This window comes from Mustela erminea, chromosome 20, assembly GCF_009829155.1.
Source record: "Mustela erminea isolate mMusErm1 chromosome 20, mMusErm1.Pri, whole genome shotgun sequence".
NCBI lineage: Eukaryota > Metazoa > Chordata > Mammalia > Carnivora > Mustelidae > Mustela > Mustela erminea.
Genome location: NC_045633.1, coordinates 7,724,590 through 7,744,745, shown reverse-complemented (window position 1 = coordinate 7,744,745; position 20,156 = coordinate 7,724,590). Strand labels below are relative to the sequence as shown.

Genomic DNA, 20,156 nt, shown 5'->3' with positions numbered 1-20,156 from the left:
TTTACCATCCCTGAGACTCATCTTTTTTTGTTAATTTCCAGGTTATTTTTTGAGGTCATAAACATGCTTATAGTTAAAGCAGTACCTTCATTTATTGAACAATTACTATATGCCAAAGCTGTTCTAAACAACTCATCAAACAAAACACATGAGGTGTGTATTATTATTATTCCCATTTTACATATAAATAGACGGTGGCTTAGAGAGATTAGCTTCCCCAAAATCACACCATCTGTTACTGACAAAGCAAGAACCAGAACCTATGCAGTGTAGTTTGGGAGCCCATTCTATAAATTATTACCTTAAACACTTCTGCCTCATTAGAAAGTGAATTTTTTTTTCAGTGTCCTGACTGACACCTCCAATGACTTAGAAAACTAAATTCAGTCCAAAGAAGGGAATGTGCTTATTTCTTACCATTGGTGGGCTCCATGCCAGCTTGACCTCCCCCTCAATTATCTTTGGAAATATAGGGACAGCTAAGAATGTGATAAACAAGTGAGTTCTCCAAGTAACAGGTCTCCCTTAAGACTAAACACATTCGAAGCTACAGAGACGTCCCAAAATAAAATATCTGAGTTACCGGTAAGGTCAGTCAAAATTAAGTAAGCATATTTGCCTCCAGTTTTTCTAATAAAAACTCAGATGGTGGCAACTCATCATGTCATCAGCCTGACCTTTCAGTGAACTCTGGTGGCCTCATTCTCCCACCAGGATTTACACCTCCCTTAACGGACCCCCCCCCCCCCAAAAAACAGTCTTTCTCTGCAGCTGATGAATGGATAAACTAAACATGGGGCAGCCATGCAGTGGGGTAATATTCGGCTGGAGAATGGAATGAAATACTGATACATCATTCAATGTCAGATGAACCTGGAAAACATGTGCTAAGTAAAAAGCAGCCAGACACGAAAGGTCACATATTGTGTGATTCCATTTATACGAAGTGTCTGGAATAGGTTAAATCTGTAGAGACAGAAAACAGATTAATGTTTGCCAGGGAAGGAAAAAGGGGTGGGAATGTGGGACTGCTAATGGATACTGCATTTCTTTTCGGGATGATGGAAATATTTTTGAAGGACAGAGTGGTCAGAGTTGGACAAATATGGGAGTGCACTAAAAACAATGGTCCTGTGCACTTCAGAAGGGCAAATTGTATGGTGTGTGGATTATATCTCAATTTAGAAAAAGTGAAGAAGGGAAAAAAGAGCGGCTCCTATATTCTCTGAACTTCTTCACTTGCTGTGGCCAATTTAGTCATTGATGAACATAACCAAGACCCCTGCTTGCCATCCCTGGGCTGGCACTGAGTTACCTCAGGAATAAGACCCAATCCTCCATATGTCTTGGAAGCTAGAGTCAAACTGGCACACACACGATTGTAATTCAGTGCGATACATGTCCTCATGGAGGTAATGGCTCATTCACACTTAATAGGTACTTACAGTTTGCTGGGCACTGTTCTAAGTACTTTGAATGCATTAAGTTTTTTATTTATTTTTATTTATTTTAAGTTTTTATTCCTCCTACCAACCCTATGAAGCAGGAACTCTTTTCCCAAATTTAGGGGTAAGGAAAGCAAGACACAGACAGATGATCTAACACACCAATGTTACCTAGGAAGCAGCTGGGCTAAGATCTGGCCTCAAGTGGGCTGGCTCCAAGACTGAGCTCTTCACCAGTACACGCCAGGGCTTAGCGACAGGGTCGGGGTGTCACGGGAACACAAAGCAGGGTCACTTCACTGCGTGGAGAGCTGTCACTTAGAGTTTCCACGCACTTTGGGTCTAGGATGTTCGTCATTTCCCTTCAAGGGCAAGGCTACCCCCACTGTGCCCAGCATAAGATACTGTCTTTTGTGGGCAAACCATCGAGAAGGGAAAGAAAAGGGAAGGGAGGAATGTCTTACTCTTTAAACCACAGTTCTTTCAGGCTGAGCATCATGGGGTTCACCGTGTGCAGATGCTCCTCATTCCATTTCTTGGCATTCCTGTAGACGTGGTGCCAGGGCACAGGGGCCCGGATCACTCTTTGAGGAAACATGTGGGGAATGTTCTTGATGAAGAGTCTTTTTCTCTCTGTTGGGTCCATGAGGATGTAATCAACTATAGAACCAACAGAGCAAACAACTTGTTAGTAAGTAGGGACCTTGAACACCCCATGCTCTAAGTTGCAGCTTGGAAGGTAAATGAGCCTCTGACCATTTACGCTGATAATATCCATTATGTTAATAATCCCTTGGGCATAACCAAATTGGGGAAGCGCCACTCTGTTGGTTTGTTTTCTTTCTGAAGATGTTTCGGGGGGAAGGAGGAGTGTAACTTCACAGTCCGAGGCTTAGAAACCGGGGGTTGAGCTCTATTTGGATAGCTAGCATCATGTAGGACAATGAACTAGTATTTGCTGATGCCTCATTAATCATTAATTGACTTCTCACACCTAAGCAGTCACACAAAAAATTCAATGCAACAGATGACCCCAGATACTTAGAAATGGAAATTTAGGGGTGCCTTGGGTGGCACAGTCCAGTTAAACATCCGACTCTTGGTTTCAGCTCAGGTCTGACCCCGGGGTGGTGGGATCAAGCCCTGTGTCGGGCTCTGCGCTCAGCAAGAAGTCTGCTCAGGGGGTTTCTCTCTCCTTCTTCCTCATTCACGATCACTCTTCCTACCCCGCCCTCTCTAAAATGAATAACCTTAAAAAAAAAAATGGAAACTTAGAGACCAACTATTTCACATACTAAGGAAAGAAAGATGGGAAAAGCTTCACAGAGGGAGTGACGTTTGAGCTGGACTGGGAAGAATGAGTAGGAATTTGGAGACAGGATAAGAAGGGAAGAGCACAGGGCTCAGAAGAAACAGCATGTAATGAAGTGCAGTGCTAGGACTTCTGTAAAACATGCTCAAGGTGCTGGGAGTTATTTGGGGGCAGAAATATCAGACAAAAGTGGTAGAGTTCAAGGTGATAAGATTGCAGAAGTAGGTTAAAGCTGGAATTTGAAGGACTATCCATGTTTATGCTTATGAGTTTGGTTCTATCCTAGTGTAGACAAGAGGCCATTGCACTGACAGCATTAGGAAGTTAATTAGGAAATTTAAAATAACTAGGCTGCCTGGTATAGACAGCTGCTGTCCAGATAAAATAGGAAGGCGAGGAACTCATATGATCACCACTCGTCTTTAATATGTTTCTCACATTCCTCACCATCATTAAATATTTCCCAGTAACGTCCTGCATGTACAAGACGCAGCCCGAAGGGTGAAGGGGAGCTAGGATCAGTAACATCTCCTTCACCATCAGAGAACTGACAGTCTGATAAGGGAGCCAAGACCCGCAAGAAACGAAAAGACAATACCAGTGTTACATAATAGAAAAGAAATAATGGCCCAGGAGATATTCTAAAGCAGAGTGAGTTGAACGCAGAGACAGGAAGTCCTGTGCATGCAGAGCGATGGAGGGACCCCTGAGGGCTGCAGAGAGAGAAAAGTACTTAAGAGGCAGGTCTTGAGCTAGATCTTAAAACTTGAGTAGATCCTTGTTATTCCTAGTGCTGCCCCGGGGTGAGCAGTATCCACAGATCCTGGGAGCTTGTTAGAAATGCAGGCTCTCGGGCCCTACCCCAGATCTGTCTCATCAGAATCACAAGATCCCCAAGTTATGTGGATGCACATCAAAGGGCAGGAAGTGCTGGTGTTGACCTGAATGATGTGGGGGAAATCATCTGAAGAAAAAGGGTATTTTTGGCATTTTCAGAGGAACCAGGGTGGACTGATGGTGAGAGAAAGATGGTGTCCTCTGCAAAGGAGCCCTCTGCCCCATTTACCCCCAGCCTTACCAATGCTTTTCATGAGGCTACTGTAGTAGTCATTTTCCTTCTCCTTCACTAGGCTGATCATCAGGGGCTCCAGCGAGGGACTTGTCAGCAGTGTGTTAGGAATCAGCTTTGAAATCTGATGCATCACTTCATCCTCCTCGGGGGCAATCATGTCTTTTCGGATGCCATTGGTCACATAGTAATAGTACCTCTTCCATAAACAAACCACCGGCAAGACAATGACTGTGATTGGTTAACGGTGCCCACCTGCCCACACCTGTCAGCCTCCAAGGGGCCCGTTCACACAGCACCTATCCAGACCCTTCACTCGCTGATGTTGGACTTTCTGGGCCCATTGCCACACACTCACTGCAGTGTGATGGTGGGCAAGTTTCTCCTTGACTCTGGAGTATTCAAACAGAGCCAGAGATTTCAGTGGGGTAAAAGGATGGACTTGCCAAATGCTATGCAGGTAGGAACAGTGGAATGAGTACTACCCAGGGCTGAGGGAACCTATCTGGTGAACTTTAAGAAGATGATTAACAAGCTCTCAAAGGGACCCAGTGATTCACCCTCTTCAACAACAACAGTGCCCTACAAAGCACTTTGATCCTGTGGCTTAAAGCTGCCAGTGAGGGAAAACTTCCCCAAGTCCAAGTGAGATTTACTTCTAATCTGACTGTGGGTTTCTGAGTTTAGAAAAGCAACACAAATGCACAAACTGAACAGAAATGGCCAGTGTGACCTGGTGACTTCAGGAAGTTTTGTTTGTTTAGGGCACTAAGCTGCCAGATGGCTGATGAGCTCTAGAAACCAAAACTTTAAGACGGCTGAGAAGCACAAAGTGTAGGAAATCAGGTCTGACCTTTAGTGACTACTGTCTGTGGTCAGAGGAGGCTGAGCTCACCTTGCTCCGATCTTAAATAGAAGTTCCTTGGAGAGAAGAAACTTCCAAACTTCCCTCATTGTAAGAACCGTGTGGGGTGGGGAGAGAGGCTCTTATTAAAATGCAGATTCATGGGACCCCCTTAATCAGTTTGGGATTTTTCAACAAGCACCCCAGTTGATTCTTATCTTCAGGCAAGTGTGAGAAATGCTATCGCAGAGACTTTATGGTCAGTCAGAGCTGGTCTTAATTCTAGTTATGCCTCTCATCAACTGTGTAACCTTTGTCAAGTTGCTTAATCAGACCTCACCCCAATTTCCACACCTGGACAACAGGAATCGTCATAGTACCCAGGTCTCGAATGGAGTCAATCATCTAGAGGGTTTAGTGTGGAATCTTACCAGTAGCACATACTCAGTTGCTATGATTTTTATTATAAATTGGTTTATTATACATACTATAAACTCATAAGGTATGGCTCTAAAGTTTTGTTCCTCTTCTTTTAAAATAGGTTGGGAACTCAAAAGTCTATCTAGAACCAAGCAGGTAGTTAATTGTTGAAAGTTGGGTGGACATAAGAAAATAATACAGAATACTAGAGATACACACAAACTGGAAAATATACTTTTCATCTAAAGGAAGTAGCTATTTCTCAGCTTCAAATATCTTAATTTTTTCCAAAGAGGTTAGAAATCCAGCTTATGTGAGATTTCTCTCATTTTCAAAACACATCTATAGGCCAAATTCAGCCTATGGTAGAATTGCCATATAAAATATAGGATGGGGGCACCTGGGTGGCTCAGTGGGTTAAAGCCTCTGCCTTCTGCTCAGGTCATGATCTCAGGATCCTGGGATCGAGCCCCACATCGGGCTCTCTGTTCGGCGGGGAGCCTGCTTCCCCCACTCTTCTGCCTACCTCTCTGCCTACTTGTGGTCTTTCTCTCTCTCTCTCTAACAAATAAATAAAATCTTTTAAAAAAAATAAAATATAGGATGAAGTGAGTTATACTTATACATTTAGTACTTTGGTATAATTTTAAAAATTACTCATTGTGTATGTAAAATTCCAATTTAACTAGGTGCCCTGTTTTTTGTTTTGTTTTTCAAAATCTGGCAACCCTAGCTTATGGGCCAGCATTTTGCAACATAAGTTCTAAGAGACCCAAAGGTTTCTAAGACTTACTAAAATCACACACACACACACACACACACACACAACTCCTGTTATTCAGTAGTCTGTTATGGGGTCTGGACTTTGGTATTTTTAAAACATTCTGCTTTAAAATCATTCTGGGTGATTGTGCTGTTCTCCCCGAGTTTTGAATCCCTGAGATGCCAAGAATCATACTCAGCGAACTGAGAGAAAGGAAGCAACAAGAACGTACCTCTAAGTCTGAATCAGATAGCTGGGTTTCTTTACTTTCTATTTCCATTTCCCGCTGTAACATCACACTAATCTGTTCTTCCGGACTCATTGGCCTGCTTTCTGGAAGGGCTGAAGATGTCACCACCTCCTTCTTTGTGGGTGATGAGTTTGAGATATTGAAGGCCAGCTTGGTCCTGAAAAGTAGACACAGCTCAGCCCTTGCTTCTCCGCTCTGTGTTGGGTCTACTGTCTTCAAGCTGCTAAGAGTTGTTCTGCAGTGGAAGCCCTTCTCCTCTGTGTCATCTATTAGCATGAGTCCCTCAATGACAACCTCTAACCATGGAACACCCACAGGGATGCTAGCATTGGTTTTACTTGTTGGTTAATTTAGTTTTATTCAGAGCCTTAAAGAATTGGGTTAAGAGCACTATGAGAAAAAAAAAAATGTGTTACCTGGAATCTGAGAATGCTCTGAAATCAAGATACATAGCAGGGTTTCAATGAGACTACAGGCTTCTGTAGTTCAGCTTGGTGTCCTGCAAACCCCAAAACCCACAGGGACACTTACCTGGTGGAATCCTCTTTGCCTCTAGAGGAGAACTTTCTTTTCTTCTTGTTGGGTTCTGAAGAGTAGTTAGCTGCTAGAACAGTGGAGAAGAAACACATCAGGGATGGCTAGTAGCCTTGGGCCAACCTTTGCCCAGAGGGACAGGACTCTCAGGACAGTCCCAGAGCATAGGAAGGGAGTAGACTTGGCGCAGTGGGATGAAGCCAGAGATGGGCTACCTGGCCCCACATGCACCACTAAACACCTGTGTGACTCTGAAGAAGTAATTTCAACATTCCAGGCCTCGGCTTCCCCCACTGTGAAATGGGAACGCACATAACTTCCATTCATTTATACAACTGACAAGTATTAAGAACTGCCTACTTGGGGTGCCTGGGTGGCTCAGTGGGTTAACACCTCTGCCTTTGGCTCAGGTCATGATCCCAGGGTCTTGGGAACGACCCCCTTAGCAGAGAGCCTGCTTCCCCTTCTGTCTCCATCCGCCTCTCTGCCTACTTGTGATCTCTGTCTGTCAGAAAAACAAATAAAAATCTTTAAACAAAAAAGAGAGAGAGAGAGAGAGAAGTGTCCACTTGATTCACTCACTAATCCTGTATGCTCTGTTTTCTAAACATTGGAAATTACTCCTTAATGTTTTTCTTCAAATAGGTGCGGACTTTCAAACTTAGTATATTTGTTTTAAAGGAAATACCATATGATTATTACAAATAAAAAAACCAATATCATTTGTAATAAATACAAGGTAACTACAAACAAATTTGGTAAATGATATAAAACTATATTAGTAAACTTTAACTAGATACTGTCACTTGCTTAAGTCTCTAGCCTAAACAAATTAACAAGTAACATAGAAATGTTAGACAGTATTAAATCGACATTTTGACAGAATCAGAGAGAACTGAAGACCCCTAATCTTCAGTTCTGAGTATTCTGAGTTCATACTTTGAGCTTCTCAACTGACTCCAAATACAACAATAATAGACTCTTTAAAAATTAAAAAAAAATTACAATATTCAACAAGATGCTTCCTAGGTGGACCAGAAATACACAGAGGATGAAGTAAAAGTTATAAATTTGGCTTCTGTGTCCAAGAGCAGGGAGGAGTTTAGGTATTTTATACTTGGGGGAGTCAGAGAATCCAAAAACACTCCATGATGTAGGAGACTGGTGCTAGGCTCACAGCATAAAGCCAGGACTGAAGCAAGACTGCCCTACCCACGAAGACACAGCAACACTGCCATACAGATAAAGCACAGAGATACTCAATTCATATGGTAGCCAGAGATAACAAGAGAGCCAGATAATAACTAAGCTGGGCTTCACACAGCTCAGGGACTGCATCTACATGACCCAAATATCACCTTAGAATGGGAGTCCTAAATCACCTATACAAGGTCTGATACTAATTTGAGGTCCTAAGTGGACAGATGAAGGCATAAGAATTAAAAAAAAAAAAAAATCAGGAGTCGGAATCAAGATGGAGGAGAAGTAGCAGGCTGAGACTACTTCAGCTAGCAGGAGATCAGCTAGATAGCTTATCTAAAGATTGCAAACACCTATAAATCCAACAGGAGATTGAAGAGAAGAAGAACAGCAACTCTAGAAACAGAAAATCAACCACTTTCTGAAAGGTAGGACTGGTGGAGAAGTGAATCCAAGGCGACGGGAAGATAGACGGGGAGGGGCCGGCTCCCGGCAAGCCACGGAGCAATGGAGCACAAAATCAGGACTTTTAAAAGTCTGTTCCGCTGAGGGACATCGCTCCAGAGGCTAAATCAGGGTGAAGCCCACGCGGGGTCAGTGTGGCCTCAGGTCCCGCAGGGTCACAGAAGGATTGGGGGTGTCTGAGTATCACAGAGCTTACAGGTATTAGAACAGGGAAGCTGGCTACAGAGACAGAGCCGAGGACTGAGCTCCCAGCTTGGGGTTACCTTGAACCGGTCACAGGCTTGGTGAGCTTGGAGCACGGCCAGAGGCCATGGAGACAGGAGTAACTGGGCGCAGTTCTCTGAGGGCGCACTGAGGAGTGGGGCCCCGGGCTCTCGGCTCCTCTGGGCCGGAGACCAGGAGGCCTCCATTTTCATTCCCGTCCTCCGTCCTCCGGAACTCTACGGAAAGTGCTCAGGGAAAAGCTCCTGAAAGCAAACCTGAGCGGATTACTCAGCCCGGCCTCTGGTAAGGGCAGTGCAATTCCGCCTGGGGCAAAGACACTTGAGAATCACTACACCAGGCCCCTCCCCCAGAAGATCAACAAAAAATCCAGCCAGGACCAAGTTCACCTACCAAGGAGTGCAGTTTCAATACCAAAAGAGCAGTGGAATTCTAGAGGAGGAGAAAGCAAAGCACGGAACTCATGGCTTTCTCCCCATGATTCTTTAGTCTTGTAGTTAATTTAACTTTTTTTTCTTTTTTTTAATCTCTTCTGCTAACTTTTTTTTAACTTTTACCCTTTTCTTTTTTAACGCTTTTTTAACTAGTTTATCTAATATATATTTTTTCTTTTTTATACTTTTTTTTTATTCATTTTCTTTTTTTAATTGTTTCTTTTCTTTCTTTCTTTGTTTTTCTCTTTCTGAACCTTTTTTAAACCCCTTTCTCCCCCCTCACGATTTGGGATCTCTTCTGATTTGGTTCAAGCATATTTTCCTGGGGTTGTTGCCACCCTTTTAGTATTTTACTTGCTCCTTCATATACTCTTATCTGGACAAAATGACAAGGCGGAAAAACTCACCACAAAAAAAAAGAACAAGAGGTAGTACCGAAGACTAGGGACCTAATCAATACAGGCATTGGTAATATGTCAGATCTAGAGTTCAGAATGATGATTCTCAAGGTTCTAGCTGGGCTCGAAAAAGGCATGGAGGATATTAGAGAAACCCTCTCGGGAGATATAAAAGCCCTTTCTGGAAAAATAAAAGAACTAAAATCTAACCAAGTTGAAATCAAAAAAGCTATTAATGAGGTGCAATAAAAAAATGGAGGCTCTCACTGCTAGGATAAATGAGGCAGAAGAAAGAATTAGCAATATAGAAGACCAAATGACAGAGAATAAAGAAGCTAAGCAAAAGAGGGACAAACAGCTACTGGACCACGAGGGGAGAATTTGAGAGATAAGTGACACCATAAGATGAAACAACATTAGAATAATTGGGATTCCAGAAGAAGAAGAAAGAGAGAGGCGAGCAAAAGGTATACTGGAGAGAATTATTGGACAGAATTTCCCCAATATGGCAAAGGGAACAAGCATTAAAATCCAGGAGGTGCAGAGAATAGAATCCCCCTCAAAATCAATAAGATTAGGTCCACAACCCGTCACCTAATGGTAAAATTTACAAGTCTTAGTGACAAAGAGAAAATCCTGAAAGCAGACTGGGAAAAGAGGTCTGTAACATACAATGGTAAAAATATTAGATTGGCAGCAGACTTATCTACATAGACCTGGCAGGCCAGAAAGAGCTGGCATGATATATTCAGAGCACTAAACAAGAAAAACATGCAGCCAAGAATACTATATCCAGCTAGGCTATCATTGAAAATAGAAGGAGAGATTAAAAGCTTCCAGGACAAACAAAAACTGAAAGAATTTGCAAATACCAAACCAGCTCTACAGAAAGTATTGAAAGGGGTCCTCTAAGCAAAGAGAGAGCCTAAAAGGAGTAGATCAGAAAGGAACAGAGACAATATACAGTAACAGTCACCTTACAGGCAATACAATGGCACTAAATTCATATCTCTCAATAGCTACCCTGAATGTTAATGGGCTAAATGCCCCAATCAAAAGACACAGGGTATCAGAATGGATAAAAAAACAAAACCCATCTATATGTTGCCTACAAGAAACTCATTTTAAATCTGACGACACCTCCAGATTTACAGTGAAGGGGTGGAAAACAATTTACCATGCTAATGGACATCAGAAGAAAGTAGGAGTGGCAATCCTTATATCAGATCAATTAGATTTTATGCCAAAGACTATAATAAGAGATGAGGAAGGACACCATATCATACTCAAAGGATCTGTCCAACAAGAAGATCTAACAATTTAAAATATCTATGCCCCCAACATGGGAGCAGCCAACTATATAAACCAATTAATAACAAAATCAAATAAACACATCAACAATAATACAATAAAAGTAGGGGACTTTAACATTCCCCTCACTGAAATGGACAGATCATCCAGGCAAAAGATCAACAAGGAAATAAAGGCCTTAAATGACACACTGGACCAGATGGACATCACAGACATATTCAGAACATTTCATCCCAGAGCAACAGAATACACATTCTTCTCTAGTGCACATGGAACATTTTCCAGAATAGATCACATCCTGGGTCCTAAATCAGGTCTCAACCGGTATCAAAAGATTGGGATCATTCCCTGCATATTTTGAGACCACAGTGCTCTGAAACTAGAACTCAATCACAAAAGGAAATTTGGAAAGAACCCAAATACATGGAGACTAAACAGCATCTTTCTAAAGAATGAATGGGTCAACCAGGAAATTAAAGAAGAATTGAAAAAATTCATGGAAACAAATGATAATGAAAACACAATGGTTTAAAATCTGTGGGACACAACAAAGGCAGTCCTGACAAGAAAATACATAGCGGAACAAGCCTTTCTCAAGAAACAAGAAAGGTCTCAGGTACACAACCTAACTCTACACCTAAAGGAGCTGGAGAAAGAACAAGAAAGAAGCCCTAAACCCAGCAGGGGAAAAGAAATCATAAAGATCAGAGCAGAAATCAATGAAATAGAAACCAAAAAAACAATAGAACAAATCAACGAAACTAGGAGCTGGTTCTTTGAAAGAATTAATAAGATTGATAAACCCCTGGACAGACTTATCAAAAAGAAAAGAGAAAGGACCCAAATAAAATCATGAATGAAAGAGGAGAGATCACAACTAACACCAAAGAAATACAAACAATTATAAGAATATACTATGAGCAACTCTACGCCAACAAATTTGACAATCTGGAAGAAATGGATGCATTCCTAGAGACATATAAACTATGACAACTGAACCAGGAAGAAATAGAAAGCCTGAACAGACCCATAATCAGTAAGGAGATTGAAACAGTCATCAAAAATCTCCAAACAAACAAAAGCCTAGAGCCAGACGGCTTCCTGGGGGAATTCTACCAAACATTTAAAGAAGAACTTATTCCTATTCTCCTGAAACTGTTCCAAAAAATAGAAATGGAAGGAAAACTTCCAAACTCATTTTATGAGGCCAGCATCACCTTGATCCCAAATCCAGACAAGGATGCCATCAAAAAAGAGAGCTATAGACCAATATCCTTGATGAACACAGATGTGAAAATTCTCACCAAAATACTAGCCAATAGGATTCAACAGTACATTAAAAGGATCATTCACCACGACCAAGTGGGATTTATTCCAGGGCTGCAAGGTTGGTTCAACATCTGCAAATCAATCAATGTGATACAACACATTAATAAAAGAAAGAACAAGAACCATATGATACTCTCAATAGATGCTGAAAAAGCATTTGACAAAGTACAGCATTGCTTCCTGATCAAAACTCTTCAAAGTATAGGGATAGAGGGCACATACCTCAAGATTATCAAAGCCATCTGTGAAAAACCCACCACAAATATCATTCTCAATGGAGAAAAACTGAAAGCTTTTCCACTAAGGTCAGGAACACAGCAGGGATGTCCATTATCACCACTGCTATTCAACATAGTACTAGAAGTCTTAGCCTCAGCAATTAGACAGCAAAAGGAAATTAAAGGCATCCAAAATGGCAAAGAAATAGTCAAACTATCACTCTTCGCAGATGATATGATACTATATGTGGAAAACCCAAAAGACTCCACTCCAAAACTGCTAGAACTTGTACAGGAATTCAGTAAAGTGTCAGGGTATAAAATCAATGCACAGAAATCAGTTGCATTTCTCTACACCAACAACAAGACAGAAGAAAGAGAAATTAAGGAGTCAATCCCTTTTACAATTGCACCCAAAACCATAAGATACCTAGGAATAAACCTAGCCAAAGAGGCACAGAGTCTATACTCAGAAAACTATAAAGTACTCATGAAAGAAATTGAGGAAGACACAAAGAAATGGAAAAAATGTTCCATGCTCCTGGATTGGAAGAATAAATATTGTGAAAATGTCTATGCTACCTAAAGCAATCTACACATTTAATGCAGTTCCTATCAAAGTACCATCCATCTTTTTCAAAGAAATGGAACAAATAATCCAAAAATTTATATGGAACCAGAAAAGACCTTGAATAGCCAAAAGAATATTGAAAAAGAAAGCCAACGTTGGTGGCATCACAATTCCGGACTTCAAGCTCTATTACAAAGCTGTCATCATCAAGACAGCATGGTACTGGCACAAAAACAGACACATAGATCAATGGAACAGAATAGAAAGCCCAGAAATAGACCCTCAACTCTATGGTCAACTAATCTTCAACAAATCAGGAAAGAATGTCCAATGTAAAAAGGACAGCCTCTTCAATAAATGGTGTTGGGAAAATTGGACAGCCACATGCAGAAAAATGAAATTGGACCATTTCCTTACACCACACACAAAAATAGACCCAAAATAGATGAAGGACCTCAATGTGAGAAAGGAATCCATCAAAATCCTTGAGGAGAAAACAGGCAGCAACCTCTTCGACACCAGCCACAGCAACTTCTTCCTAGGAACATCGCCAAAGGTAAGGGAAGCAAGGGCAAAACTGAACTATTGGGATTTTATCAAGATCAAAAGCTTTTGCACAGCAAAGGAAACAGTTAACAAAACCAAAAGACAACTGAAGAATGGGAGAAGATATTTGCAAATGACATATCAGATAAATGGCTAGTGTCCAAAATCTATAAAGAACTTAGCAAACTCAACACCCAAAGAACAAATAATCCAATCAAGAAATGGGCAGAGGACATGAACAGACATTTCTGCAAAGAAGACATCCAGATGGCCAACAGACACATGAAAAAGTGCTCCATATCACTTGGCATCAGGGAAATACAAATCACAACCACAATGAGATATCACCTCACACCAGTCAGAATGGCTAAAATCAACAAGTCAGGAAATAACAGATGCTGGCGAGGATGCGGAGAAAGGGGAACCCTCCTACACTGTTGGTGGGAATGCAAGCTGGTGCAGCCACTCTGGAAAACAGCATGGAGGTTCCTCAAAATGTTGAAAATAGAACTGCCCTATGACCCAGCAATTGCACTACTGGGTATTTACCCTAAAAATACAAACGTAGTGATCCGAAGGGGCACGTGCACCTGAATGTTTATAGCAGCAATGTCCACAATAGCCAAACTATGGAAAGAACCTAAATGTCCGTCAACAGATGAATGGATCAAGAAGATGTGGTATATATACACAATGGAATACTATGCAGCCATCAAAAGAAATGAAATCTTGCCATTTGCGACGACGTGGATGGAACTAGAGGGTATCATGCTTAGCAAAATAAGTCAAGCAGAGAAAGACAACGATCATATGCTCTCCCTGATATGAGGAAGTGGAGATGCAACATGGGGGGTTAAGGAGGTAGGAGAAGAATAAATGAAACAAGATGGGATTGGGAGGGAGACAAACCATAAGTGACTCTTAATCTCACAAAACAAACTGAGGATTGCTGGGGGTAGAGGGGTTAGGAGTTATGGACATTGGGGAGGGTATGTGCTATGGTGAGTGCTGTGAAGTGTGTAAACCTGGCGATTCACAGACCTGTGCCCCTGGGGATAAAAATATATTATATGTTTATAAAAAATTAAAAAAATCCGATTAAGAAGGCATTGTCAAAAGGGTACACATTGATTACAATTATAAGTGAAAACAAGCAAAACTAATCTATGGTGACAAAACCCAGAAAGCGGTTATGTTGGCCAGGGATGGTATTGGGTAGGAGAGAGAACTCATTGGCAGTGAGTACAAGAGAACTTTCTCTAGTGAAGGAAATGCCCCGCATCCTGTTTGGATGGTGGCTATATGGTATAAACAATTGCCAATACTCACTGAACTGAACATGTAAGATCTATGCATCTTATTATATGTGAATCACACTTCAATAAAAACAATGGGGGGAATCATGTAGCAAGAATGGAAAAAAACCTTTCAACACAAGTCAGCGAACTAAAATCACAGAAAAAAACCTGATTCTAAGAAAGATAGCTAATAAACTAAAAAATCAAGGGATAGATTCACAAAGTGAAAATAATACAGCATTATAAACATTGCTCCAAAAAAAGTGTTTAAGATCCTCCCAGGAATTGAAAAAGCTATGCCCATAAGAATAAAATGAGAGGGGCTCCTGGGTGGCTCAGTGGTTAAAGCCTCTGCCTTCAGCTCAGGTCATGATCCCAGGGTTCTGGGATTGAGCCTCTCATCGGGCTCTCTGCTCGGCAGGGAGCCTGCCTCCTCCTCTTCTTTCTCTCTCTCTCTCTTCCTGCCTCTCTGCCTACTTGTGATCTATCAAATAAGTAAAAATCTTAAAAAAAAAAAAAGAATAAAATGAGAAATTGGGAGGGGTGACACCCATTGAGTAGAACCAATTAGAAAATCTGAAAATGTAAAGATATTGTCATGAAAATAAAAAAAAAAAGGACATTCATTAGACATGATAAACTCAAGTCTCAACAGAGTTGAAGAGCAAATAACTGAATTAGAAGATACATGTGGGGGCGCCTGGGTGGCTCAGTCCTTAAGCATCTGTCTTTGGCTCAGGTCATGATCCCAGAGTCCTGGGATCAAGCCCCACATCAGCCTCCTTGCTCTGTGGGAAGCCTGCTTCTCCTTCTCCCACCACCCCTGCTGGTGTTCCTTTCTCGTTGTGTCTCTCTCTGTTAAATAAATAAATAAAATCTTAATAAAAGTAAAAAAAAAAAAGATACATCTGAGGAACTCACCGAGACACTGGAGAGAAAAAAAGGAAAAATATGAAAATAAGTTTGAGACAGAGGGCAGATGAAGAGTTTCCAACATACATGCAGTAAGAATTACTGAAGAATAAGTAGATTAAATTGTACCTAGTAGTATTAAATAAATTAATAAAGTACTATGGTAAGTAGTTTCCGAGATGGCCCTCAAGGATTCCCCACCTCCTGGTATCAAGCCATTGTGTATGTGGGCTAGACCTACAGGCTCACTTCTAACAAACAGCATACAGCCAAAGTGATAGGATATCATTTCCAAAATTAATAAATTCCCAAAAGACTGTGGTTTCTGTCTTTTTGGCTCCCTTCTCTCTCTTGTTCTCTCCCTTGTTCCCTCTGAGGGAAGCCAGAAGCCATGCTGTGAGCTGCCCTCATGGAAAGGCTCACATGGAGGAAACTGATGTCCATGGCCAACAGCCAACAAGAACCTGTGGACCTAAGTGAGCATGGAAGAGGATCCTTCCCTGGGTGCCTTTAGATGACTGTGGTTCTGGCTGATACCTTGACTGCAGGCTTGTGAGAGACTCTGGCCCAGAACCATTTAGTTAAGCCATGCCCAGATTCTTGCCTCATAGAAACTGTGGGATAGTAAATACTGGTTGTTTTAAACCGTTAAGTCTTCGGGGTAGTTTGTTATGCAGCAATCAATAACACAAGTGTTTGGTGTGTGGTAAATGTAAGGGACATGGCATATGGTAAATGTAATCTTAGCTGTTACAATCATTATCATTTCACTGACTGAGAGTCTGTGAGGTTATCCAAGGTTAGCTGCAGCAAGCAAAGGAGAGAGAAGTAGAACCCAGGACTAAAAATCCCACCCAACACCCCATTCTGAGCTGGTATGGCCACATTGATACAAATACCTAATGGCAGCCCCTGAACATTCTTTTCCCTAGGGACATTGATGGTGACCGGCTGGTAAACCTTCAGCAGGTCCTTCAACTTCAGGTCCTGGGCCGTCAAAGAATAGTTGTTGGCAATGGAGTCGCTGGGTCCGCGGTAGTGGTGCTGCTCTTTGAAGGGTGCAGCCAGGGTCCACGATGTGCGTTGCATCAAGGGGGGATAAAAGCTGTGTGACATGACGGTCTACAAGGGAAGATATACAGAGTATGATGCGGGGAAGGACACCTCTTGGAGAAGCTTAAGCTTCACTCACATGGAAACTCAGGGAGACCCGCGCGCGTGCCTTATGCTGTTTCTACCTTTTACAAACTCAGGCAAATGTTTCCTGGATGGTCACCAATTACGCTTCTCTGTCTACTGTGAGCATGATTTCTGATGTCAAGGACCAACAGCTGGCTTTCAATAAACCGTGTATCTGTGAGTCAGGTAATTTATTTCTATTGTCTTTATTCTTTACAGACATGGCTATAAGGTAGAAATAATGGAAGATTTAGAAGTTTGGAAAGGTTCAACAGCACAGAGAAGGGAGAAGGCTGGATCTTAACTCACCGTTGTGCTACGGGATAGCTTCCCCCCCCCCACACACACACCTGGAGTCTTTTCTGGTAGCAGAGGTGACCAAAGAGCCAATGACCCCACTTGTCAAATCTGACTGCTTATCCCTCACTCCACTCCCCCACCCCACCACTGCCCAGTCACAGCAGAAGACCAGTAGCCAGATGAACATACCTGATAGAGTTCAGACGGTTCCTCTCCAGCAGAAGCAGGCAGAGGGGGCAGCTCTGGCTGCATCTGGGAGTGGCTCATATGATGTATAGAGTCACTCTTGGTGATCTGTGGGAAAGGGGAACAAAGCCACTCTTTAGGAATTAGGAAAGATTTCCAAACCTCTAGGTTGGGCATAGAGTAAAGAGATCCCCGAGATGGGGCACCTGGGTGGCTCAGTGGGTTGAGCCTCTGCCTTCAGCTCAGGTCATGATCCCAGGGTCCTGGGATCGGGCCCCGCATCAGGCTCTCTGCTCGGCGGCGGGCCTGTTTCACCCCCTCCCCTCTCTCTGCCTCCCTGTCTGCCTACTTGTAATCTCTGTCAAATAAATCAATAAAATCTTTAAAAAAAAAAAAAAGAGATCCCCCAAGAAAGGGGTTAGAGAGAGTTTTGTCCACTAAACACCCTTCTCACCCCCATCCATCCATCCATCCATGGTGTAGGTTTCATTTTTAAATTAGCAACCTGTCTCTCCTCTAGTGTCTTTTCCTTGTGCACCTCACTATGAGCAAATTAACATACATTTTTCCCCAGGAAGACCCCAAGTTACCCTATTTTGGGTCGTGATTCAAGGGGCTAGCTTTAAAAAAATGGACTCTAGCATTTTACAAATACACAATTCCAAAGAGAAATATGCTTATGCAGGGGCATTGTACTTTCTGTGAGTGTAACATATACATGAGCAATCCTCTGTGCTGCCTATAAAAAGAAAAAAATATCACTTATATGGTATGGGTATCTGAGTCCACCAATCCCTTCAGTGAATGTGCACTTAGGGGTGACCCTCAGGTAGGGGCGAACTTGTGGCTCCCATGGCTATTCTCAGTTCCCAAGCACCTCTCCTGAGCAGAGCTAAAAGCGAATGCAATGTTGAGCGATTCTGTGTGTGTTTCTGTCCTAGGACCCAGCCCCTACATGCAGGACCAGCGATGGAGACAGTGCAATGTGTCCCAACATAGAGGAAAACTGCAGGGCTGGGCTTAATTTAGAGGTGTTTCTACATGGCTCTTTAAAGATGGTTTAAGGGATTTTCAAGGACACTTTTGACTCTCCATGAGTTTTCACCTTAGGCAATGACTTTGGACTGAACTCTGTAAGATGAGACATTACTGGATTGATTTGATTTACTTGAATCAGCAAATTATGTCATGCAGGCTAACTGGCAGGGGGTAGCAGACAGGGGATATATGAAGCAGATGTCAGCCACCCTCATACCCTAACCAACTGCTCACTGATGACTCAACCTCAGAAAATATTAGCAATAATAACAACACTCTCATTATTCTGAATTATTTCCTTCTAGGCCACATAGAACCCAATGAGTTTTTTTATACCCCTGTTCAACCTGAAAAAAACTAAAGCTCAGAGAATATAGGTAACACATCCTAGCCACACAGAGGTGCTTTTAAATACACATGACTCCATCCCAACATTGGAAATGGCAAGTATCACTAACAGGACAAGTTATTTTAGGAAGGTGTTAAAATGAAACGAAAACATGCAAACCCATAAATACAGATAGGGAGCAAGCCTGAGATCTTTAAAAACATACAACAGGCCCACTGGTCTGATGGCCTAATCCAGTTATTCTCAAAAATGGTGGCACACCAGACTCCCCAACAGAACTTCATTAAAAATCAGGGTGCATAGGATTCAATTTAAACAAGATGAGTTTGAGACCTACAGACCTTGTTTGTAGCTTAGAGAGTTCACTTTGTTGATTTAAATAACTACATCTCTCTCTCTGCTCTTGACCTCAATTTCGAGGACCTAAGAATTGATCGATTATCTCCAAGATGATTTTCTCTACTGAAATCAGTATCAGAGGGTGCCTGGTAGCTCAGTGTGTTGAGTATTGGACTCTTGGTTTGGGCTCATATCATAATTTCATGGGCGGTGAGATTGAACCTTGTGTCAGGCTCCGTGCTCAGTGGGGGTTGGCTTGAAGAGTCTCTCCCTCTGCCACTCCCCCCACCCATTCGTGTGCATGCCCATGTGTGTACATTCTCTCTTGCAAATAAAATGAATCTTTAAAAAAAATTAATATCAGGGATGCCTGGGTGGCTCAGTTGGTTAAGCGGCTGCCTTCGGCTGAGGTCATGATCCTAGCATCCTGGGATCTAGTCTCACATCCGGCGCCTTGCTCAGCAGGGAGTCTGCTTCTCCCTCTGCCTCTGTCTGCCACTCTGTCTGCCTGTGCTCACTCTCTCTGACAAATAAATAAAAAAAAGTCTTAAAAAAAATTAATATCAGATCTGCACCAATCAGTTGAACAAAATGAGAAAACTCTGACATCAGCCTGAAAGGAAACTGGTCATGCAAAGTGGGTACCACACCATCTGGGGCAGATTCTGACAACACACTTCTAGCACCATGAAGTTGTTTATGATTTCCTTCAGGACCCCAGATGTACAACATATACCGATTGGTAAGTTACAGCTGCCTGTTTTTTGTCTTTGCAAGCAAGGTTTTGTGGTCCGTGGAAATCCTTCCCCTTAGCCTAGCTTTTAAATCTGTTTCAAATAAGATGTCTTCATTAAACGAGCAACAAGCAAACACTTAAGTGTTTACTTAGACATCTCAGTAAGTGACCAGCAACAGTGGTAATGAGTAACTAACCCCCAAACCCTGACCTTTTGCAGTCAAGGAGGATGTTAATATTTTTCAGGAGATGCCTTGGCCTTCACACTTCTGCTCGTCAGTGGGAATAAACCTGACATCAGCCCTGATACCAGTTGGGAAGTTACTCTTCCTATCAAGAAGCAGAACACAGCCCTAAGTGGACATAACTGGCTCTTCTCCAATTTCAGTCCATGTTACACAATACGCTGATCCCAGCCTCTGGCTACCATGAAGGACATGTAACACAGGTCTGGCCAATCAGGGCACTCCGTCTTCCTAGACACAGTG

At 42.2% G+C, this 20,156-nt stretch overlaps 1 protein-coding gene across 8 annotated transcripts in view; it reads right to left on the bottom strand.

The window, feature by feature from the left end:
• The window catches only part of DNAH3 (dynein axonemal heavy chain 3), a 178,386-nt gene that overhangs the window by 151,247 nt on the left and 6,983 nt on the right, over positions 1 to 20,156 (bottom strand). For 7 of the 8 annotated variants that reach the window (XM_032327122.1, XM_032327121.1, XM_032327127.1 and 4 more), the window contains 6 exons: positions 17,210 to 17,314; positions 16,441 to 16,663; positions 6,635 to 6,707; positions 6,086 to 6,260; positions 3,836 to 4,025; positions 1,910 to 2,105 (listed from right to left, as the gene is read on the bottom strand). In XM_032327122.1, coding sequence (XP_032183013.1) covers positions 1,910 to 2,105; positions 3,836 to 4,025; positions 6,086 to 6,260; positions 6,635 to 6,707; positions 16,441 to 16,663; positions 17,210 to 17,314 — 962 coding nt within the window. The remainder of the gene's footprint in view (positions 1 to 1,909; positions 2,106 to 3,835; positions 4,026 to 6,085; positions 6,261 to 6,634; positions 6,708 to 16,440; positions 16,664 to 17,209; positions 17,315 to 20,156) is intronic. The other variant, XM_032327124.1, reaches the window with a different exon arrangement.